The sequence below is a fragment of the Herpailurus yagouaroundi genome, unplaced genomic scaffold (genome assembly GCF_014898765.1).
Source record: "Herpailurus yagouaroundi ecotype Mexico unplaced genomic scaffold, PumYag 187, whole genome shotgun sequence".
Lineage (NCBI taxonomy): Eukaryota > Metazoa > Chordata > Mammalia > Carnivora > Felidae > Herpailurus > Herpailurus yagouaroundi.
Genome location: NW_024412418.1, coordinates 17258698 through 17284306, shown reverse-complemented (window position 1 = coordinate 17284306; position 25609 = coordinate 17258698). Strand labels below are relative to the sequence as shown.

General features: G+C 40.9%; 1 protein-coding gene across 1 annotated transcript; it reads right to left on the bottom strand.

The window, feature by feature from the left end:
• Positions 1-920: 920 nt before the first annotated feature.
• On the bottom strand, positions 921-25562 carry APIP (APAF1 interacting protein). The gene is made up of 7 exons (XM_040495468.1): positions 25279-25562; positions 14710-14810; positions 8916-8964; positions 7715-7832; positions 6085-6220; positions 2325-2492; positions 921-1240 (listed from the first exon to the last, which is right to left on the bottom strand). Exons 1-7 carry the CDS (start codon positions 25333-25335, stop codon positions 1141-1143), a joined length of 729 nt encoding a protein of 242 aa, XP_040351402.1. The 5' UTR covers positions 25336-25562; the 3' UTR covers positions 921-1140.
• Positions 25563-25609: the final 47 nt, after the last annotated feature.

The window sequence follows — 25609 nt, the reverse complement described above, 5'->3', positions numbered from 1 at the left end:
GTGTGTGTGTGTGTGTGTGTTGGGGAGGGGGGTGAATATTGGAAATTTGATGAAAGGGCCAGGAGAGACAGTCCTGAGGTTGGGAGAATGAATTTACTACGGAATCATAGAAAGTTTGCTTGGCAGTATTGAGGGTCCACCTGACGTGTGTGGTCCTAGATCTGAAGCGGGATCAGTCAACAGAGTTGTGTAATTTTTCCCCACCGGGCCATCCCCATCCCAGGGCGTTGGGATGTTTGCAATGAAATGCTGCAGATATGGGGCCGCCATCTGGGCTTCAAAAGGAGGGAAGCAAGGGCACGAAGGGGGTCCTGGATAACGACAAAGGGTCTGGTCGAGGGCCTGGAGTGAGAGGACTAGGGTCAATGTACTTGAAGGGGAGAGGGCAGTAAACAGAGAGGGGGGTAGATGAGCTTCAGATTGTGCAGATGGGGCCTTATTGATTTTCTCCTCCAACTGAAAAAAGCACTAACCAAGTGAAACCTTTATGATCAAGGTGATGTTGCTTTTGGCTTCCTGAAGGAAAACGCTTTCTGATTATATCACTGGTTTGGTTAGGGTTGGTTTGGCTAGTAGAGTTGGAGTCAGTGGGAATTTCACAGTTGATTCCGGTATGAAATGAGTGCCTTTATGCTTTGTTACAAGGAAGCACTACAGCAAACAGGGGAAACCTGTAAATTGTTTTGACACCAATATGGAGAGATACATTTGGCTTTAACTTTTCACATACGTTTCATGATGCCAATATTAAAATAAGAAAATGCTCATTTCATAATGAATGGAAATTTTCTCACGAATTTGGTATCCTCAGCAACTTTAGAGAATAAAAGGGTTTCTCTGGGAGTGTACGTAAAAAAGGAATTAATTTAAGCGAGGATATTTTGCTGTTAAGGATTTAAAAGTAAGCATAAAAAAAACCCTTCATTATAAAATTTTTTATTCCACCGCCTTGCCATTTAAAATTCCAAGAATATAAGCAAATATCGTCCAACGTCAGAAGTAGATTCAGGGTGACCATCTTCAGTGTTTAGTGACTTAATAGTATCATGGGAAGGTTCAATTCATTAAAAAGAATAATCAAGTTTCATTTGCATAATAATCAAGATAGGCTTGGTGTACAGAATTACATTTTCACTTGGCTTATACAATTCCATTTTCTCCAACCGGAAGCTGTGTAGGATCCAGGCCCACTTTCTTCATGGACACGGCCACGTCAAACAAATAGTCGTAACACTCACACCTAGAAAAGAGAAAGCAAAGAACGGAAGCTCTTAGCTCAAAGAACTTAGAGAGTTCTCCAGCCCTCCCACATGTCTCCTCTCCATCAGGCTAAGCCGGCTCCTAGTGCATTGTTTTTTTCTCAATTCCAGGCCAGATTTTTCTCATTTTGCCCCCAGCATTATTAAAACATGGAAAGGAATCATTTTGAATCATGCAACCATATTACATGCATCTCAGGAAATAAAAGGGAGTTTAAAATATACTACTTACATAAATTTAAATTTTTTACTCCGTGTCACTTTTTGAAATAAATGTAGCAAATCATTATTAACTTGGGTTAGCCTTATTCTCCCTTCTAGCCTTACACTTGGGAGAAAAAGAGCTGTTTCCTTCTCCTTTGTATCAAGTGCACAGTGTCTCGCCAAATAACAGCTTGTCCAATAAATATTTTGTAATAAATGAATACATAATGCAAATCAAGTATCTAGAAATAACAGACTTAAATTTAAAATTTTTTTAATGTTTTTATTCATTTAAAAAAAAAATTTTTTTTTAACGTTTATTTATTTTTGAGACAGAGAGAGACAGAGCATGAACAGGGGAGGGGCAGAGAGAGAGGGAGACACAGAATCTGAAACAGGCTCCAGGCTCTGAGCGGTCAGTACAGAGCCTGACGCGGGGCTCGAACTCACGGACCGTGAGATCATGACCTGAGCTGAAGTCGGACGCTTAACTGACCAAGCCACCCAGGCACCCCTGTTTTTATTCATTTTTGAGACAGAGAGAGAGACAGAGCATGAGCAGGAGAGGGGCAGGGCAAGAGGGAGACAAAGAATCCAAAGCAGGCTCCAGGCTCCGAGCTGTCAGCACAGAGCCCGGCACGGGGCTTGAACTCACGAACCGTGAGATCATGACCTGAGCCGAAGTTGGACGCTTAACCGACTGAGCCACCCAGGCGCCCCCAGATGACTTAAATTTAAACCACTTTGACCAATAACACACAAAAAAGTCGTACTTCCTTTCAAATCATAAAACACACTTCATTCCCTCTTCACATCTGGAGTATAGTGACTTGTCCCAAATGCCCTTTGATGGATATTTACATGGTTTTGGCCTTCTCCCAGGTTTCTCCCCAGACGTACACTCCATGACGCCTGACCAGGACCGCGCAGGAGTCTGGGTATTCATTTATCGCGCGAGCCATTCGTTCTTTGAGGTCTTTCTCCTCAGGTGTATTCTCAATAATGGGTACCACTAACATATCATCATACCTATGGGACAAAACAAGCCATTTTTCACGCTAAAGCAAATAAAGGTATTCATATGTAAAATTTACAATTTTTTTCACAGACCAACTAGACATTCTCTTTGTATCTGAAAGCCACTCCACGTTATGAACAAGATTTTGCATGCTATTCTGTATATCTTGCATAGAGAGCTGTATCAAAAGACGCCTTGGGAATTTGGCAGGTATTATTCTAAGTGGCAGAAATTTGTATAGGATACCAAAACCTAACAAAGAAGTTATCAAGATCATACAAGTATTTCCTTGAGGCAGAGACAATCATAGTATTTTTAGTAGGAGATGAGAAATGATAGATCCGAGAACCAGAAACATAGAAAGGATTAACAATTGAACTACATATTAAGTATGGATTTTCCAAAGATACAAAATCATTTTATTTTATCTCTGCAAGACCTCAAAGTGTCTCAGGCAAATAAATATATACGGGTGTGGTTTATAGTATTGGGTTAGCAAGAGCCTTCTGGAAATAACTATTAAAGGTGTGATAGTCCTTTCAGAACATTCTCAAGTCTGTGGCATTAGAACTTCTTTTACTTCCACCTGTTTTCAGTAAATACATGTGATAAAATCAGAATATGCATTTCCTTTCTGTTCATGTAATAATATTTACGCAAATAACTTAGATACTGGTAAAATTAAGTCTGTCTCTGAGGTCATTTATATCCAGTCAAACTCGGACATGTTTTCCCTTTTACATAAATTTCTCTTCCCTTGTTAAAGGAACATCTCCTTTTTCACTACCTCTATAATGGCCAAACTTAACAACAACAAAAGAAGTTCTAAGTAAAGTTTTACCAAAAATTGCTACTTTAGGGCAGGTATAGGCTAAAGAGCTGTCATGTGATAAACAGCCTGGCCAACCACTACCAGCAGCATTATGGAGATGTTTATTATTTCACTTAAGTGAAATAGAGGTAATTGAAGGATATTCTTTTTTTTTTTTTTTTAATTTTTTTTTTCAACGTTTATTTATTTTTGGGACAGAGAGAGAGAGACAGAGCATGAACGGGCGAGGGGCAGAGAGAGAGGGAGACACAGAATCGGAAACAGGCTCCAGGCTCCGAGCCATCAGCCCAGAGCCCGACGCGGGGCTCGAACTCACGGACCGCGAGATCGTGACCTGGCTGAAGTCGGACACTTAACCGACTGCGCCAGCCAGGCGCCCCTAATTGAAGGATATTCTTAAAATATGGAAAGAATGAATTGCTAGCCCCAAATCTTTCTTTCTTTCTTTCTTTTTTTAATCTTTACTTATTTTTGAGAGAGAGAGACAGAGTGCAAGCAGGGGAGGGGCAGGGAGAGAGGGAGACAGAATCCGAAGCAGGGTCCAGGTTCTGAGCCCCTGACGTGGGGCTCGAACTCACAAAATGCGAGTTGATGGCCTGAGCCGAAGTCAGACGTTTAACGGACTGAGCCAGCCAGACGCCCCCCAGATCTTTCCTAATGTTGGCCAAGAGAATCACAAACATATATTTTCCTCTAGCATACACTGAAAAGTCAGACATCTTTTCCTGAGTCAAATAATATCACAGCAAAATGAGACCTGAAATTCAACCCAAGCCACCCACTTTACAGACTGAACACTATTCCTTCTGAGTCAAATGAGGAACAGAGCGAAGGTGGTCCTCTGACCTCTAAACAGTGTGCTTTTCACTCTGCCACAGGCCACCCGTGTTGCTGCCAGAAGGAAGGACAACCACACTTACATACATACGGTAACCTCCCCTGAGGAGAATTAGGTGTGTATTTGACAGTTTTTGTTTTTCAAGCTGGACTTAAAAAATACAGAGCATCAAAACCCTCCTTTGTTCCTTCGTCCAGCCTTCACTGCCCCTTCTTTTGAAAACTGGACTCTTAGGATTCTCCCCAAATTCTGAAGAGAGATCACTGCCTCCTGAGCTGTGATAATGACCCTGTTACTGACTTCCCAGCCAGGATCAAATAGAATGGCAAAAGACATTTCAAAAAGGTTTGTATTCTTTAAAATCAGAAACGTTTAAAGTGATCTATGAAGCATATATGTTACGATGCATAAAAAGTGGCATGTCTTGATTCGGGCCATTCTTTTTCTCACAGAATTCCAGAAGGCTCTCTGCTGTCCCTCTACCCGCCCTTTCACGCCTCCTTCTCACCTGCTTTTATTTCTTCACCAAAGCAACCAAACGCTGCTGAAATTAATAGCACACACAATGCCTCTCCTTGGAGACCCAGAAGGGAAAGGCAATGTGGGGCTATCCTTTCCTTAGTATGTACACTTTCATAATTTAAACATTTCACTTTTGTAAATAGATACTCTGCAGTGCTGAGTAATGCTGTAGGCATACAATAAATAGTAACTAAAATCAAGTCATATTAAGTTCCCAGCACACTAGTTTAAACATGTACTTGGATTCTACTACGTGGATTAACAATAAGATACTGCTGTTAAGAACACTTTAGAAAAACTGGCACCCGTTTCCTCTAAGCAAGGTAAGGTAGGATCAGGCCCTTTGGCAAATTAAGCAGCTCAGGAATAAGAATGCCAGTACATTCAAATGAAATGCTTAGCTTGTACCTGAACACTGAGAACGCATTTCTTCCCATCCCTGTATTCTAGATTGGCGAACATTTTGGTGGGCTGGCGGATTTGGTTGATTTTATCTAGAAGGCCTCCATTCTATACCATCTATGCCACTTTCCATACTGAAAAATTATAAAAATACATAGATCTACTTAACTGAAATAATCATAAATATGAGAATATTCTAGAAATACTAAATTTGAAAAAATTAAAAATGTTTTAGTTTATTATTTTTTTTTTTATTTTTGAGAGCACGAGAGAGAGACAGAGCATGAGCAGGGGAGAGGCAGAGAGAGAGGGAGACACATGTCCAAAGCAGGCTCCAGGCTCTGAGCTGTCGGCACAGAGCCCGATGTGGGGCTTGAACTCATTTATTTAATGTTAAATAAATTTTAACATTTATTTATTTTTGAGAGAGAGAGAGACAGAGTGCGAGCAGGGGAGGGGCAGAGAGAGAGGGAGACATAGACTCTGAAGCAGGCTCCAGGCTCTGGGCTGACAGCCCAGAGCCCGACACGGGTCTTGAACTCACGAATTGCAAGATCATGACCTGAGCTCAAGTCAGATGTTTAACCGACACAGGCTCCCCTAGACATACTAAATTAAATCAAGATGAAGCTTCAGTCAGGGCTGAAGCTTCCTGGAGACAAAATGAAGGTGAGGGGACCACGCTCTCAGGGTGCTTCCATACAGGAACATAATCTTTCCATCTCTATAGAAAGCTCAGCCAAGGGTTTCCCACTTAACTCTGACAAACGGTTTCATTATTCATGTTGCTAATAATTTACCAAGGCTGGGGTGGTGGTGGGGAGGAGGAAGGGTGGCGTCTGATTTGTGTCACTGAGAACAGATCTGGAAGTGTAATATTAAGTGGGGTATTACTTAACATAGATCCCACAACATCTCATTAAAGGCATAAAAAAGATCAGTAGCCTCTTTATCAAAAGACAGAAAAAATACTTTGGAAATTACTTAAGCAAAAATAGAAAAAAAATACCTGTAATACCCTCCCGAAGTACATTTCCTTATTCCTTTTATCATCTCTTGATGTGTAATTTTAAACTCTCGTCCTGGAAAGAGAAGGGTGGCCATGACAGCTGCTTTTGAGTGGGTATGAATCACTGCACCTGCTCCTGGAGGAGGGAGAAGAAAGTCACATACTCAGGGAACACAAAATGATACCTTTAAAAATATATATATGATATGTGACATATAGTATATACATAACATATATATTATATGTCACATATCATATATATATTATATATCACATACACTTATTTGTATATGATGATGACCTTGTTTTTCTTGGCATGGAATAATAAGTTGGCAGTAGACAGGAGGGGAGGGATGGAGGTAGGAAGAGAGAAATACTAACAGAAGCTGCAAAGCTGCAAAAAGCATTTAAACTTTATCAGCATCAGGGCAATGCACAATACACATGCTTAAGAAATAGCTTTTAGATGGTCTGAAGTGTAACTAGAATAATCATGGAGATCATAGTCCAATATTCCCATTTAATTAGGAGTTCCTCTGTGCCAGGCACTGGGCAAATCCCCATTATGTGTGATCTCTTGATCTTGAGTCCCCCACAACCACAGAGATGTCAATTCTATCTCCCTGACTTAATGGTCAAGGAAACGGGGGTTCAGAGATGTTAAATCACTTGTCTGCGGTTCGCAGATAGCAGTGGTGGCACTTGGGTTTAAACCGCGGTCATGGTGACCCTTAATCATGGAGTTAGGCTTCAGAGTGCGGGCCATGTCTCGGTGGCATCGGGGTTGCAGGGTTTTAAGGTACAGTGTAACGGATTTACCTAAAAAAGGATTTGTATGCTATAAAATTCAGTAATGGCTATTTTTGCAATTGGAAGTTTATTTCGCTTTATGCTGGGAGAGATGTTTCATGCTGTTAGCATCTGTTCCTGAGATTTTACGCTGTCGGGAGCAGCTGACAGTGTCCGGGAACAGAACACAGCATGAGACCATGCTCAGAACAGATTTCATTCAGGGGCTATAAAAAGCATGGCTGTAATGACTTTATTGCTCTGGTGTTTCAGGTATAATTTTCTATTTTCACACCGTCCTCTAGGCTCAACCTTTCCAGACTGGTTTGCTATCACAAATTCTGGGAATTGAAATAAGACTCCTACTTTTATCATATGGTACACTAAAAAAAAAGAGAGAGAGAGAGAGAGAGAGAAAGAGACAGCACTATTCCCCCTAAAAGTAAAGGCCACAATTTTCCCTCACTTGTAATCTTACTTACCTTCTACAAGTTCCCAGAGGTAGACCTCTACCCTAGAAGTAGGCATGTGATTGTAAATATAGTGTTGTCAGTCAACCTGACAATCTAGTGGAGTCATACTAGGTTGGAATTGTGGCCCCAGTACTCACTAGCTATTTATTTCAGGAAAATCTCCCAGAGCCTCTGTCCTGTCGTGTATAAAATGGAGTCACAGTGGACCTTCCACGTGGGCTGATGTGAGCACTGAAAGTGTTAACATAATTAAAGTTCTTGCACACAGCAGGTGTTCGAGAAATGTTAACTACAACAATACTTACAATTATTTAGAAAACCTACTCTGTAGCAAATAGCTCTTTATGGTGAATACATTTTCTGCCCACCTCTCATTGTGTAAGCATTCATGAAAAGAGGAGTGCACTGGCTTTTTTTAAGATTCTTATGCGGCAGAGGTCCACTTATGTCCTGTTCATTGATGTCACAAACAAACATGTCTTCAGGCTGTTTGTAGAGGGGGGCAGAGAAGAAAAAAAAGGCTTATACGATATCAATTAGAAGTGTCCCCTTTCTGGTGTGTGTGTGCTAAGATGTATGTATGCATATTTAACCCATCTTTTAAATATTCATATAATTGTTTCTCTTCCAAAATGTTTTAGCCATTTTGAGAAATAAAAACTGTTTTCTACTGATAAAAATATTCTCAAGAGAGCTGCAATTCTTCCTTTAGAATTTGAAGAAACAATTGATATGGAAAATTTCATATGCATGTAATGATACTTCATCAACTTAGCTTCTTGGCTTTCCCCTGTCATTTCACAACTATATTTCAGAGAAACTCTACAGAGATATCATCATTCTAAGATGGGGGTTACAGTTTTTTCTTCATATGTCATCATAGGAGGAAAAATATAGAGTAGAATTTTCTTATCTCCTGAGAAAGGGAACTCGTACTCAGACATGTTAATCTCAGTAAGGTATATTATTCTTAAAGTTGAAGTAATTAAGCAGATCCACAGATTTTTCCTAGTAGTGCATGCATACTTCCGACTTGTGACTTTCATTTGCCAGGGTTTATTATAAACTACAATATAAATGTCTTATTAATGAAGGATTATGCCTTAGGAGTTAAGTGTTATGTTTAAATTTTCAGCACTCCAGCATTAATATGGAATGAGACTTCTCAAAAATCTGAAATAAAGTTTTATAACTTAGATTGGAATAGCTTTGCTATTGTTTAATATGAGCCAGTTTGGTCCACCATCAACGTGATCACCCTACCAGCCTGATAAAGACAGTGTTACAATGCTGCAAAATTATAATCACTTTGTAGTAGGACTTAAGATTGTGCCATTCACTTGTGCCCTCTAGAGGATGAATGACAATTCAAAAATATTAGTTGCATGGAGGTTCACCTTAAAAAAAAATTTAATAGTTACTTAAGAAATGTTTATTGATTATTCATTTAAATTATCAATATAACCCCCCCCTCAAAACGTCTTTTAAAATTAATTCCATTTCACAAAACAATAATAGTCAAGTAGAGAAGAAAAGAGCTTTGGGGTCAAGAAGGAACCTTTAACATACCTGAATCCGTTCCTTTTGCACTCCTGAAGGAGCAATGTAGATCTCATCGCTGGTAACACAAAATGTAGAAATTGGTATGTATTTAACTCTACTGTTCTGCTTTTGAACAAAGGCAAGTGTATTCTTACAGTCCAATCATCAATATTCTTTATAAATCAAATCACACAGAAAGCTGCTTGAATTAATTAATGATGTGTGCTGTATAGAAAGAATAACAAATTACTAATGCACTGTAATTACATTACAAACGTAATGCTGGTGATGCAGTAAAATGTTGGCAGTTTTCATATATATTTCTTTATTTCTGTTTACAGTGCAAAATCAATGGTAACCAGATTTTTATCTGGTTATGGGAAATAAAACAAGTCTTTGGCATCTTTAAGCATGAGATTGCAGTTTATCTCATTAAATGTAGAACAGTTATTACAAAATCCAATCAGGGGAAGATATGCTCATGAGCAGATGATCTCTGTCTCGCAAGGGATCAAGTTTAATTTTGGTGCTTGAAATGCTCTGCTTATAAAACATGAAGTTCAGGGACCCCTGCTGGACACCTTATTAAATTACAGCATTAACACTAAGCTACTTTTTGGGTGGAATATATGCTTCCTATTTGAAAAGCACATCTTTCTTGTGAAACTATTTGGTAATAAAGCTGAAACAACTGTGGAAAGTTAAAAATACGGATAAAAGGCACGGTTCCATCTGGAGATGTGTCTGTTACAGAATGTTGTGCTAGGGGAGATGCTATAATGTACCATTTGTCACAAAGTACTCTCAAATTTGATTGGGAAATTAATTTCAAAATCTTCTCTAAATTCTCTCCAGCCTCAACAAAGGTCCTTTGTCTCCTTTGTCAGTTTCAGTGGCTCCCAGAAGGTAGTAAAGAGCTGCCACATACATGCGATTGAAAGAAATACCAGCACCTGAATGCTCCAGCTTCTGCCGCTGAGACATGGATGTAGGGACACTGGTTCCTGGTGAAAAATGAGGATGATGGCCTATATTGAGTCAGGCCATCAATCCAGTTATTAATAAACCCATAGACTTGTAACTGACAAAAATGAAAGTTCCTTTAAGGGTCCACTGGTAAACTAAGATCTGGAAAAGAAACGTCTGGTAATGGGAGTGAAATCCAAACCACAGTAAGCTACATTCAGTTGTTTTCATGAAATAGCTCGCTTTAGAGCTTTGTTGCATAAAAAAACCCACGACATAAGAAAACAGAGTGGCACTCCTCTGGAACCAGTGGAATCAGAGGGATCATACAGTTAGAAAGAGTTCTTTGCAAATACCGGGGATCCAAATCTCCTTTCCTTATGTAACATGGAAGAAATTCTAGACTCATGTGTGATATATAGTCAGTGGACTTGTAGGGTAAGTCTTCTTGTGTGGGGAGAAATGTATGCAGTCCTGGGAACAGACCCAAATAAAGTCTAAAAGAGCCTGTTAGTAAATACACTCCATCTACAAAGTGGGAAAATCCAGGGTATTGTTTATTCAAGTGATTTCGTAATCTGAATCTGTTTTTATTGCTCCCTTTGTGAAAACAAAACTGATCAACTTTGGGTAATTAAAAGATTAGCTAAATATGTTTTAGAACAAATATATATTTACATCTACAAAGAAGGAGGTACCTGGATAAAAATGTAAAGATGATAGAAACTCTATTTTATTTTTGAGAGAGAGCGTGGGGGAGGGGGAGAGGGAGAGAGAACCTTAAGCAGGTTCCATGCCCAGCACAGAGCCTGATCTCAGGACCCTGAGGTCATGACCTGAGCCAAAATCCAGAGTTGGACACTTAACTGATGAGCCGTCCAGGCGCCCCGAGAGCCTTTATTTTAGGAGGGAAATGTGCCAAAGACTAAAAGGGAAGTATTTACTTGGTGCCGTAAGCCACAAACAAAAAGCATTTTGCATCTGAAGTATTAAGTTTTGAAATTTATTTCTCGGTACTGCCTGCTCTTTCACTATTCCATAAGGAGGGAAACAAAATTCAAGAGTTCAAAATACATCTATGTTCAGTTGTGTCTATTTTTATTTACTGCCTAGCTATTTAAAAAAATTTAAATCTAGGGGCACCTGGGCGGATCAGTTGCACGTCCAACTTTGGCTCAGGTCATGATCTCGTGGTTCCTGAGTTCAAGCCTCCCATTGGGCTCACTGCTGCAGCTCAGAGCCTGTAGCTCAGATCCCTCAGGGGATCCTCTGTCCCCCTCTGTCTGCCCCTCCTGTTTGTGGTCTCTCAAAAAAATTTGTTTTTAAAAATTTAAATCATAATATACCTCACATATCTTGTCTACACTACAGGTTTATCAAATTTAATTTTAATAGCATGAATAGGACTGGTGTCTCTGACACGTTTCAGTATCACACCATGAAAACAGGAAATGCGGGGCACCTGGGTGGCTCAGTCGGTTGAGCGTCCAACTCCAGCTCAGGTCATGATCTCACACTCTGTGAGTTCGAGCCCCGCGTCGGGCTCTGTGCTGTCAGCTCAGAGCCTGGAGCCTGCTTCAGATTCTGTGTCTCCCTCTCTCTCTGTCCCTCCCTTACTCATGCTCTGTCTCTCTCTGTCTCAAAAATAAATTAATAAAAACATTAAAAAAAATTAAAAAACAAAAAACAAAAAACAGGAAATGCTAAATGTGAATGGTGGTGCCCCAACCTAAATACAATGGCTGTTGAGTGTCTTGGAATTGCTTCGATTACTGTCATTTTCTTGCTCTTCTATTTCCTCCTTCTGATTTAACTCTCGTATGTATCTTAAGCTGTCTTTTATACACATCTTTTGGTACCACACACAAGTAGTATAATCTAAAATGGTATCAGCCAAACCTTGGAATCAGTAAATAATTTTGTATCTCCAAACATAATCTATTGGGTTTGTCCTTCATTCCAAATTTATTTGCTTTAAGCATCAAAGAAAACCTAACTTTCACCTATAACATGAGAATAACATAGCAGATAGTTAATGATGTGGGTTTATGAAGTCATTTAAATCCTAGGAAAAAAATTCAACATTTTACTACAAATTACCCATCTTATTTTGCAAAGCACACGTTTAATAACATTCCAAACAATGCCATAAAATTGGGGCTGTTTCCACCCGTGACCTCCAGGAGGAGCTCCTCACCCATTAAGAACCTAACCAAGGACCAAACATTTTCACTTATGACGCAATGTCCCCATAAATTGATTGTAGTGCTGTAAAAACCATTTAATTTTAAAAGGTGCCCCGTGAGTGTTTTAGGGTGACCACACACATTTTCAGTGCATGGGTTAGTAAACTTCTTCTAGAAAGAACATAGTCTTTTACGTCTTTATGATAAATAAATTTACTTTTGAGATTTGCATTCCATTTTCACTTTGCCATTTTTTTTAATGTTTCTTTGTTTTGAGACAAAGAGTGAGGGAGAGAGAGCAAGCCAGCAGGGGAGGGGCAGAGGGAGAGGGGGAAAGGGAATCCCAAGCAGGCTCCACACTGACAGCATGGATCTCACGAACCATGAGATCATGACCTGAGCCAAAATTCGAGAGTCAAATACAACTGACAGAGCCACCCAGGTGCCCCATCACTGCCATTTATTTAAAGAGCCACTTCAAAAATGGTTATTTGAACTCAGTTTGATAGAAGTATTTTGTACATATTTGTACATACATAAATTTCTGCATATGCAAATAAAAAGCAGTTAACTAAAGGCAATGTTTAGAATAGGATTTATTATAAATATAGCTGAGAAACCAAATTATTGGGAACTCAACTAAATGGATAAATGAAACAACAGTGACAAATGTCATCATCTTAGTGACAAATGTCATTATCTTAGGCCTTTGCTCTGAACAGTCAACTTGAAAGCTTTGGCAAAATAATCTGAAAACCTGCCAAATGCTGAATTGGATTGATGGAGCACTGGGTTGACAGTCAGAGAGGAGGCACGGATGGATGTGCGATGCACCATGAGGCACATGACCTTTCCAGACTGCGTGCATCCCTATACATGGAACTGTGACAGCTGGGTCCCTACTGACGTTGCCCACAGTTCAATTACTATTCCATGAGTTACTCGGTAATTTGAAGTAGATGAAATTTCACTGGCATCATCCTGTAGTATACCGAAAAAATCTCTTTTGTTCTAAGCATACTGATTAAATTTTCCATTCCATTCCTTTCTACGAAATGCAGCCCCCTTGGCGGTATTACTATATAGGTTCGATATTATATAAATGTTATATTAATTCAATTTTGTTAAAGAAAGTGAATTAGGATAAAGAAAGAAATCAAGTTATTCAGTTTAACATTCAGCCTCCAGATAGTACTATTCCTAAAACAGTTCAGGAGAAAAAAAACATTCATCCTATTCCAGAAACACTTGAAAGAATGAGTTTCTACAACTTGTATTTTCATTACTAATAGTCACTTGTTTCTTTAACTTCTTGGAGGAAAGACACTGAACATACCTAATGAACAAGTAAAATTCTTTCTGTTTCAACCAGTGTTTCTTGTTTTATTGTCTGAGCAACAAAGACCAGCAGGTGCTATCCATGAATGATGATACATGATGCACTTGGAAAGGCATAATGTCGTCTTTTGACTTAATAAAATGTAATTTTTAGTACTTTTGATGGTTCGTAATCTGTGTTTAAGTGACTTTAAAATATGTATCTGAACCCTTGAAACAAATCCTGCTTACCTAGAAAGGACCCTTTTTTTTAAAATTTTATTTAAAATTTTTTTTAAATTTACATCCAAATTAGTATATATATAGTGCAACAATGATTTCAGGAGTAGATTCCTTAGTTCCCCTTACCCATTACCCCATCCCCCCTCCCACAATCCCTCCAGTAACCCTCTGTTTGTTCTCCATATTTATGAGTCTCTTATGTTTTGTCCTCCTCCCTGTTTTTATATTATTTTTGTTTCCCTTCCCTTATGTTCATCTGTTTTGTCTCTTAAAGTCCTCCTATGAGTGAAGTCATATGATATATGTCTTTCTCGGACTGACTAATTTCACTTAGCATAATACCCTCCAGTTCCATCCACGTAGTTGCAAATGGCAAGATTTCATTCTTTTTGATTGCTGAGTAATACTCTATTTTGTGTATATGTGTGTGTATGTATATATATATATATATACATATATATATACATATATATATACATACACACACATATACACACACAAAATATATATATATATATACACACACACAATATATATATATATATACACACACCACATTTTCTTTATCCATTCATCCATCGATGGACATTTGGGCTCTTTCCATACTTTGGCTATTGTTGATAGTGCTGCTATAAACTTGGGGGTGCATGTGTCCCTTCGAAACACCACACCTGTATCCCTTGGATAAATGCCTCGTAGTGCAATTCCTGGGTCGTAGGGTAGTTCTAGTTTTAGTTTTTTGAGGAACCTCCATACTGTTTTCCAGAGTGGCTGCACCAGCTTGCATTCCCAAGAAGGGACCATTTCTAATTCCAGACATAGAAACATACTGGCAGTGTGCAATTTAACTTTGGGACTCCAAAGACCAAGTCCCAAATTATTCTGTTTAGAAATTGTGATTCTTAAATCCTTAGGTATTTATTGTATGTACAACTTCTACACACTTGTCATTCAGTTACGCAAATACTCATTTCTCCACTTAGAAACTAGATACTTTCACTATCACATAAAACTGAGTACCAGTTCTTCTTTGTACATAACACATATTAGGCTCTTCATGGGCTACTTACGTGGAGAATTCACAGAAATGACATCAGGCAGAAACTTACCCATGTTTCAGGCTAATTCCTCCTCCAGTCCCAGTGACCCAGCCCAAGTGGTAAAACTGTTTGCAAAGCTCTGGGATCAGGTATCTTGGATGTTCCTTGTCCTTAAAAAGAAGATAAGGATTTTTCAAACAGACATTATATTATTGGGTGACTTTTCTAGCTGACATCTTTGCTAAGAAGCCAAGAAAATCTACTATAGAGAGGGTACCACGAGGGAGAAAACTATTACAAAACATACTTTGTTTTTTAAAGTTTTTATAAAACTTTTTTTTTAATGTTTATTTTTGAAGGAGAGAGAGAGACAGAGTGTGAGCTGGGGAGGGGCAGAAGAGAGGGAGACACAGAATCCAAAGCAGGCTCCATGCTCTGAGCTGTCAGCACGGAGCCCGATGTGGGGCTCGAACCCACGAGTTATGAGGTCATGACGTGAGCTGAAGTCAGACACTTAACTGACTGAGCCACTCAGGTGCCCCCATAATTTGTTTTTGATGTTTAGAAAGTGGATCTATGTTATTTGGCAACCTGGAATTATTCAGGATAGGGCCATATAGTCCAACACTATGGAATAGGCCATAAGAACAAGGTGGGGAAATGCCCAGTATATAATGCAAAGCATCTACTGCAATGGCTGAAATAAAATAGAATTTAGTGCTGAAAGGAACATGTTTTGGTCTGTCCAGCAAATTTCATTACACAAAACATCTTATTCAGTTAAGTCATGATATACATATATATGACAGCTATTTGTTCATATTCTGTGTTGGTCTGATTTTATTTTTATTCTAAAATGTCTTTTCTCCATAGTGATTACATTGTTTTTGCTTTTTACAAAATCAATATATATTCACTATGGAATATAAAGTCAAGAAAAAACCATAGAAAGGACTCACTCAGAAGCAATCACAAGTAATACTTTCTGGGCCCATTTGTATGAAGATATGTTTGTATAGGAACAAATGTATATATGCTGGGATGAACATAGAGCTTTTATTCATGTATTTTTATTGAAGTATAATTGACATACAACATTATATTAGTTTCAAGTGGATAACATAAAGAGTAGGTATCTGTATATATTGTAAGTGATCAGCACAATAAATCTAGTTAAAGTAAGAGCTTATTTTTATTAAGTCTAATGATTACTTCTTTAGGAATAAAAAAAAATACGATGTTTCCCCATTTTTTAAAGTTAAAGTTAATAAAACCCAAAACAATAATGAAATGCAATGAATTCCATTTCTGGCAGTATGAAATCTAACTTTTACCTTGAAAACAACAGAAAATGTTGAGTAATTTTTTTTTCCTGAATAAAGTTTAAAACAAAATTTCAAATTAAATTGCTGAGCTAGCAAAAAAGTAAAGAAGGCTTCACAGTGGCCATAAAAGAAACCAGGGTGGGGGCTCCTGGGTGGCTCAGTCAGTTAAGCATCCAACTCTTGATTTCGGCTCAGGTCACGATCTCATGATTCGTGAAATTGAGCCCAACATTCGGCTGTGTACTGCCAGCGGGGAGCCTGCCTGGGATTCTCTCTCCCCTCTCTGCCCCTCTCCTGCTTGTGCAAGCTCACTCTCTCTCTCAAAATAAATAAACATCAAAAAAAAAAAAAATAGTTGTTAAAAAAAAAAGAAACCAGAGTGAGTCTACCCCGGAGGGAAGCTCTGAAGCCATTTCCCTGAAGGTATTTGCGGATCTCTGGTGAGCTTGACCTTCAATTTTGATAGCTATGCAAGCTGTCAGAAACACGAAATAAACCCTAGGGTGTGCTCAGAATGGGGTACCTAATAGAAAATCCCTCCATAGGCTTGAAACCAGATAAGAGGTTATACCCCCCAGGTAAGGGTAAACAAGAAATAGACCCTCTGTGCACAAAAGCACAGCTGGGAAGCTTGCCTGTACAAATCTTGGCACTGGATAAAGGGGAGAAATACCTTTGGGTCCAGAGAGGGCTGACTCTTGAGCACACCAAATTTTTAGCTACTTCACTGGCTTTCTGAAATTATAGTGTTTTCCCCGATTCACTGTTAATATTTTACATACACTTTGTATTTTATCATAAATAATAGTTTGATGGAGTAGACTTCAAAATGTAAAATTAAGAACACGGGAATGTTAAAATTTTTTAAAGTTCTGACTCAACACAGGCTTAGGAGTTAACGGACATAAAGTCAAACCTTCGTTACACTATTTATTGCTTATGTGACTATGGGTTTCGGTTTACTAATCTACAAAATGAGAATATTATGAGGAGTAAAAAGAGATACAGTGCTACAGGCTTCCAGGTAAAGAGTGAATAAGTTTTTTTAAAAATGAGAAAAAATGGAGATAAAGCATCCAGGACAATGTGTGACAATGTTAGTTTCCCTCCCATTTTTTTCGATGTTATGTTAGTTTTTTCAATGTACAATAAACTCTGACAATTCCACATATTAGGCAATGCTCGCCACAGTAAATGCAGTTACCATCTGTCACCATACAGTGTTATTACATTATTGACTATATTCCCTATGCTGTACTTTTCATCCCTATGACTTATTTATTTTATAATTGGAAGTTTTACCTCCCTCCCATTTAAAGTGCTAAAAATTCTGGAATTGAAACTAAGAATAAAGCTGTGTTGGTTTTCCTTATATCTGTCCCTACAAAATCTAGCCAGAATTATCCATGCCTTGTATAATTTGCCATTTTATTTTTTAGTGATACAAATGATATTTTAATTATATATTAAAGAACAGATAAGGAGAAAACTCCTACAGTTTTCCAATCCTTAAAACCATCCATTTGCACAGAAAGTTGCAAACATTATAGAAAATAGTCTGTTATGGGTCTCCCCCTTCCCTTTTGTCTTCCAGTCCTGAGTTATTGTAGCAACTAGCCAGCTTCATACTACAGTGATAACCATGATAAGGCCGTTCCTGTTAATAAAGTTTCATTCATTTGTTCATACCCACAAAATTTCAATTTTAGGAAATTGTAGCAGTGGGAACTAACATATATTTGGTAAAAATGCAATCATCTAAATTGTTCAGGATGGTAAGAAAGTAAGTATCAGAATGTATATTTCACTAAGAATTGACAAGAAGCTTAGTTAATATTTACTTCTCCCCTGAATGTCAATAATATTACTTATCTGTTACTATTATGTCTGGGTTTGTAAGAATTTTGAAACACATAACTGAAGATAGATTGCAATCAACTTCTGACAGTAGAGGTCCTATAGTGTGAGGGAGAAACATTTAACGGTATTTTGTATATAGCAAAAACATTAAAGCCTAAAAAGTTTTTGAAGCAAGACTTAATTTTTCCGATTTTTCAGTCCCGTTATTTTATGGAAATCAGTTTCACTGTCACTGAAATACTTGCTCACAGCCAACAAGGATTCTACTCCCCTCCCCCACCTTTTCTTTCAATTGAAGCATAAGAGAGGTACTGCTTGGACAGAGGTTTGCCTGGGGGACTCTCAAAACAAATATAAAATAAACACGTGTCAAATATATTATTTAACCCATCAGCTAGTGAGGGAACCAGAAACATGAGACTGCTGTGTCCAAAGAGAAGGCAAAACATCACCCATATAAGTAATTAGGAATTCTGGATTTATAAATGAGGAAAAACTGGACAGTGTCCACCAGGCAGCAACGAACTGAATGTGCAGAATGCAGCCTGCATTTCTAGGGTCAGTAATCATCTGCATTACTGTCAGATTCTACAATTACAGAGTTGCACAATAGCTCAAAGATAGCCCGTGACACCTAGTGATCTTTTCTGCTCATTTCAGTCTTTCAGAATTCTTGACACTGGCCCAAGGGAGGGACTGGATTCAGACACGGCCAAGTTGTCGGCATTTTTTCAGTCTCTGGGCTTTGTTTCTCTCTGCACATCTCCTTCTCCTCTCCGTGCGTACTGGCTTTCTTTGCAACTTTACCTCCACTGACCCTATTTCTCCCTTCCACTTTCACCACACTTACAAACTCTTTTTCACGCCAGTTAGGCACTGACTGGAAGAAATGAGAAGGCGTGGAGGCTTGCTTCAGCTTTGACCCCCAACTAGCTGAATGCCCTAAGGCAAGTCCGTAACCCTTTCTGGGTATCAGTTTCCTTATGCTAATAATCTGGATCAGTGATTTCCAGACTTCTGATTTTCTTTTTTTTTTTTTTTTTTTCCAACGTTTATTTATTTTTGGGACAGAGAGAGACAGAGCATGAACGGGCGAGGGGCAGAGAGAGAGGGAGACACAGAATCGGAAACAGGCTCCAGGCTCTGAGCCATCAGCCCAGAGCCTGACGCGGGGCTGGAACTCGGGGACCGCGAGATGGTGACCTGGCTGAAGTCGGACGCTTAACCGACTGCGCCACCCAGGCGCCCCTGACTTCTGATTTTCAAAACCAGAGTCTGTAGGGGCGCCTGGGTGGCTCAGTTGGTTGAGAGTCCGACTTCGGCTCCGGTCACGATCTCACCGTTTGTGGGTTAGAGCCTCACATCAGGCTCTGTGCTGACAGCTCAGAGCCTGGAGCCCGATTTGGATTGTGTCTCCCTTTCTCTCTGTCACTCCCTGACTCACGCCCTGTCTTCCTCTGTCTCTCAAAAATAAATAAACATTAAAAAAACATTTTTTTTAAACCAGGGTTTGTTGTTGCTGTTGTAGTTTAAATTTTAGGGACTGACATGAGGTTGCTAAGTTATAAAGGTAATTACATTTAACCATCTACTATCACCTTTTTCAAAAAAGAAAGTACATTTTAAATTTTTATTTAATTTTTTTTTAAGTTTATTTATTTTGAGAGAGACAGAGAGTGTGAGTGGAGGAGGGGGAGAGAGAGAATCCCAAGCAGGCTCCGCAATGCCAGCACAGAGCCCGACGCAGTGCTTGAACTCACGAAACCAAGAGATCATAACCTGAGCCGAAACCAAGAGTTGGACACTTAACCAACTGGGCCCCCCAGGCGACGCCCAAAAAGTACATTTTTAACATAAAGAAAAGAGTAGGAAGGTTCATCTCAAAATAAAAGGCTGTCCTTTAAACCGAATGTGTTAATTTTGTGAAATTCACTTTTTGATTGTCCTTATTTTCTTATTTTGCAACAGTTGAGTAAAAACTCTTTCAAGGACTCATTTGCGGAGGAATAAGGTTATCTGTCCCTATTTGGTCTCCTTGCCTACAATTTCTCCTTTCTCTCCCTCTTCTCTAGCTTACCCTCCTCTCTCCCACGAGCACTAAAAGAATATACTGCTTTGATCACTGCACGCCATCCCTCCAATCACTTAATGCTCAGGTGCACCTCCTTGGTCTGTTATTTAAGTCCTTCTGCTTTCTTGCCCCAATTTTACTTTTCGCCCATTTTCTTTCAGTCCATTTTGATACAAATCTCTCCGTTCTATTCAACTTAATTGTAGTCAGCTTCCAGGATGGCTCTTTGTGATCTCTGCCTCCTGGTATTCACACCCCCGCGGTGTAGGCCCTTCTCACATTGTACTAGGGCTGCGTGGCCAACGGACTACAGTAGTACAGGGGAAGTGACAGCGTGTCACTTCTGAGATTAGGATATAAGACACAACGGCTTCGGTCTTGGTTGCTCTCTGGGGGAGCAAGCCAGCGGCTACATGGAGAGGGTACTCAGCCTACACAGAAGGCCGTGTGGTGAAGAATTGGAGGTGTATGGACAATAATCAGTGAGAAATGGAGGCCCGCCAACGATACTGTGGCATGCCTGCAGCTCCAGATGCCATCAGGCCTCGAGATGACAGTAGCTCCAGGGGACAGTTTGTCTGCCACCTTAGGAGAGACCCTGAGCCAGAACCTTGAGCCAAACTCCCCTAGACTCCTAATCCTCAAACTCTGCGAGACAGTCAGTGTTTGGGTTTTAAGCCCAAGTTTTGAGGTACTTGCTATGGAGAGCACTAGTTAACTAAGACATATTTTCTTTATAACCAAGTGCATCTTTTTTTTTTGCACTGTTATTGCTCGTGGTGGATTTTCAATTATTGCGACTCTGTCAGGCTCCTGCTTATCAGCGTTAACACCAGGCCCCCTATCGCTTCCCCTGTGATTCCTTCTGCCATCATCCCAGCAGGAAGCGATTGCTCCTTCCTCTAATCCCATGCCACAGCATTTGCTCTGTGTACCTGTCCTTTCTTTTTTTATTATAGAGCCTTCTCATTCATTCATTTGGCAAACTTCTGCAGGCCCTGAAGAAATGAATAGGAGGAAGATAAAACCCTTGCCCTCAAGAAGCTTACAATCTAGTATAGAAGTTATAAAAGGACAAAGCAATACATAATACAGGGCAGTCCAAGGAAGCCACTTACCGGTGGGAGGAAGAAGCTAGCAGTGGGAGGGAGCAGGAGTCGGGCAAAGCTTCACAGAGGAGAGAAGGGTGAGTCAGGTCTCAGTGAAGGATGGTGGGAGTATGCCAAGCATTTCCTGGCAATTCAGCCACTAACACTTGACAAAGTCCCTGCCCTAAAGAAATTTACATTCTGGGGGTAGTTTTAAAAGAGCAAAGAGAGGAATAAATTATAATAAGTAGGAAGAAGGAGGGGCGCCTGGGTGGCTCAGTCTTGTTGAGCGTCCAACTTTGGCTCAGGTCGGGATCCCCACTCTGAGTTCAAGCCCCGCGTCGGGCTCTGTGCTGACAGCTCAGAGCCTGGAGCCTGCTTCAGATTCTAGGTCTCTCTCTCTCTGCCCCTCCCCCGCTCATGCTCTCTGTCAAAAATATATAAACATTAAAAAAAAATTTTTTTTTAAATAAGTAGGAAGAAGGAAACAAGGAACTTAAGAGAAACATAGCAGAGATTGATTTTGAATAAGGTGGTTAAGGAAAGCCTCTCTGAGCACTTGACAATCTAAAGGCCACAGAATGTGAAAAACAAACCAACAAACCAGTGTGTAATAAATGAATGTGCTTGCACACACAAGGTTTGTCTGAGGTGCGGCAAGCACTCCAGGCAGAGAAGACAGCAGATGTAAAGGCCCTGGAGTGAGACAGTGCTTAACACATTTGATGGAAAGAAGGCCAGGTGGCCGGAGCAGAGTGCTGACAAGGAAAGTGCCGAGAGAGGCAGATGAACTTGTAGGGGCCAGGTCACGCAGGGCCTTGGAAGCCATGCTGATGAGAACAGTCTGGCCGAGAGGGGGCTGATTCACAGTAAGAGAGGCAGGGAGAGGGACAGGAACAACTTCTGAATGTGAGAGGGGAGGCAGATCCTGTGCACAAGAGGAGAGATTGGGCTTCCGCCATCTTGAAAAATGAGAAGATGGGTTCCCGTTTCAGCAGGTCGCTAGGTTTTGTGGTAGGAAGGCAAGTTAAGTTCGTATCCGGTGTCTTCTACTTTCTTACGTATAAACAAAGCCATCAGCTGAGGAACGATGTGGGGACGGGGTATGAGAGGCTTGAAAAGATAATAGAAGGTATAAACTAGTCCTCTCAGGGAGTGGGACAGTAAAGTACCGGGGAAACATGAGATGGTTGTTGGGCAGTGTTAAGGGTCAATTTGGGGTTGAAATCTTGAATATGAAGTGAGGCCGCTCAGTGCAGTTATGTAAGTTTCTCTAGGAATGCAGCTCGGCGCGATCACAAAAACGATGGGTTCACTTTGGGTTTTTGCTAGGCCAACTATCTTTGTAAATTAGGTCAACCTTAAGTACGAATTGTTTTAATAGGTTGGGTGTGGAAGCCAGATCTTAGTGGGTTAAGAAGTGAATACAACTTAGAGGCAGAGAATTCTGAAGACTCTTTCAATAGTGTGGCTCTGAAGGGCCAGATAGGGAAACCAAAGGGAGAACTGGTTAATAACAGAGTTTTAGCATGTAAAGGAAACTCTGAAATAACCAGTTTTCCTTTCATGCTAAAAGGTAAAATTAGGGAAGGGGGAGAGATTAGCACCACAGGAAAGCAAAAGCCTAATAGGTCAATCTTTGTGGAGACAGAGCAGCTGGAATTAGACCAGGGAAATATTTATCTTAGGAGGAAGAAGAAAAGTAAGGAAGATATGTAATAATACGATTAATAACAAAAATAGTTAATATTTATTGAATACTTATTTTATGCCAGGTAGTATACTAAAAGCTTATATATAAACTTAATCCTTATAATAGCTATATTATGCTAAGAAAGATTGAGGCACTTGGGTGGCTCAGTTGGTTGGAGGTCCAATTCTTGATTTTGACTCAGGTCATGATGCCAGGTTTGTGGGATTCAGTCCCCGTGGAGCCTGCTTCATATTCTGTCTCCCTCTCTCTGTCTGTCCCTCCCCCATTCACTTGCTCTCTCTCTCTTAAAAAAAAAAAAAAAAAAAAAAAGAAAGTAAAAAAAAGATTAATGCATCCAAAACTGCCCACGTGGCAACTGGCAGAACCAAGATTTTCGCTGGCAGTCAAATTCTAGATGTCTTGTTCTTAATCTTAACATTATAACGTAGGCGGGAACAGGAAGAAATTGAAGTTAAGATGTTCACAACTAACAGCTTCATTTTCTTTGTGTTTCTGGAGGCGAAGTCACCTTCAAAGCAGGTTTGGGGGAAAGAATGAGGAGAGATGGTGAGGTCTGAGGATAGTCACTTCAGGTAATGTGGAGGTGTCCAGGAGCCGGCTGCAGTAGGACACAATAATATTTGTAGAGACACAAATGTGTGTAGTTGAGGGACACTCCCTCAAACCCCATCCCTTGGGGGTCTGCGTGGGAGGCATTTAAGTAAAGGCAATTAATTATTTGTAATCCAGTGTGATAGATCCTATGATGGGGGCTACACAGAGAGAAGTGTCGGAGTAAAAAAAGAAAAGTCCTTCACCCCAAAAAGGTGTGAGGTGAAGGGGCAGTGGTGGAGCAGGGAAGGGTATGGCCATGGGAATGCGTTGCTAGAGTGGAGGGGAGGGGTAAAGATGTACAGAACTGATGAGGTCAAGGGAAGGGTATTGAAAGGCCTTGTGTTATAATAACAGCAAAGAACAAGTATTTATTCAGGGTTGACATATATAGGACACTATGACATGTAAGGTAAAATTAAAAAATAGAAGTAGTTCTTGGTTTATTTCCCAGCTAAGCTTAGCTGCCTACAAAGTAGGGAACATGCTCTTGATATATACCTACCAGATAGTGCTTTGCCCAATAAACACTGTGAATTAAGATCACATCTCCTACATTAAGAAAAGTCCTATATCAGAGCTTACGAACTGGTGGCTCACGGACCGAATGAAGCTTACTGGAAGTGGTTTATTTAAGTGCATATGCAAATCTGTTGTGCGTAGGGGAGCTCTGTAGCCTGGCAAGCACATTTAGGCGGTACTCACTAGTCAGCTCAACCCAGATCCCATGAAGGAATACAAGCTCCATGCCATCAGATGTACCAAAGTTTTAACAGAAGCCTAAAGTGCTCTGCATTTTGAAAGGTTGGCTAATATTTCTTATGAACAGTAAGTGAAGCAAACACAGCTGTTGGCCCAGCTGTCTGTTGGCCACGTTTGGTTTGAGAGGTCTTGTTTATTCTCAGATCCCTTGATAAAGGCTCTCTTTGATGCTCCTTTAGATAATATTTCACCAAGATTCACTTACTGGTGGCATGAACACACATGCTATCGAAACATCTTAGCAGAGATTCTATTAACAGGTTGCTTTCTGCAGTTTCCACGCACGCCTGCCTAGCCATCTGACCTGTATCCAACATCTTCCCCCTTTCTATCCAAGTTTTCCTGTCCACCATTCCATCCTCACAGTTGTCTTTGCTAAGCTGTCTTTGCTTAGCTTTTGCTAAGCTGTGGGAGTATTCCCACAAGACTGACAAGTATTTCGCAATAAGATCTCCCACGTTACGACTTTTTTGACTGGGGCCTTCAGTCAGTCCTAAGAAAGAACAGGAGGAATAGGGGGCTAATTTTAGGGGGCTATCCCTGCCTCTTAAGCAGGGGTTCTCTCACTGTATTGTAATTGTTTACTCCTCTAGTTTTCCTCCAGATCGCAGGCCATTTGTCTTAATCCTCGCTGTATCCCTGGGCACACAAGTATTCCATAAAGCTGTTGGGGTGTATACCCAGTGAATGAAAAGCAGATGCAGCCCGAGGGTGGATTTTCCTTTGACTTCTGCTCAAGGATGACCATCCCATAATCACTCTAAACTGAGGCAGGCCGAGAGGGAAAGTGGGGGCTACTGAAGCACAGCCTCGGTTTGGCCACCGTCTCCCGAGCGCCTACTGCCTGCCAAACGTCGGGCTGATGGCCAGGGCGCAGAAAATAAGCTCGAGGGCAGTCTTAGCTCCATTTCCACTCCAGTGCCTCCTGTTGCCTCGTTTGCCCTGTACTCCCGGTAAGTTGTCTCAAAACACACTCAAGATGCGCAGCGCTCTCCTCCGTTATTTTCCCTTTTTCAGCGTTTGGCGCCCAGCGCCCGTCATCGGAGCCCAGCCTCGGGAACAGCGACTGCCGTGGCCTCGAATCGGCCTGCGGAGCCAGGGCGGCGGGTAGCGGGGGTGGCGTCCACACCGGTCCCAGGCCCCCCAGGTCGGCGCCCCGCTCCCGCCGCCGCACGCCACCTGTGCCTCAAGTCCGGGCAAACAGGGCACCCGCGGCCCCGCCCCTACCTTAGCGCCGCAGCGCTGCGAGCAGCAGTCTCCCTCCGGAGCGTGACAGCCCGACATGGCCCTGATGAGGGGAACCCACGGCCTCCTATCTTTGAGCGGCTTCGGGACCGAGGTGGGTCTGGGCGAAGAGCAGTCTGTGGCGTGACCACCGCTGCAATCGGGCGGCGCTGAGGGCAGCTCGGGGGCGGGTCCAAAAGGCGGAAGGCGGGTCTTGGAGGACCTCGCGGACCGTAGATCCAGAGGCGCGGCCTCCTGGCTGAGGGGCGGGGCCAACGAGGTTGGAGGCGGGACTAAGAGAACCTCTTGATTCCGAGACTCACGCGCACCTCTG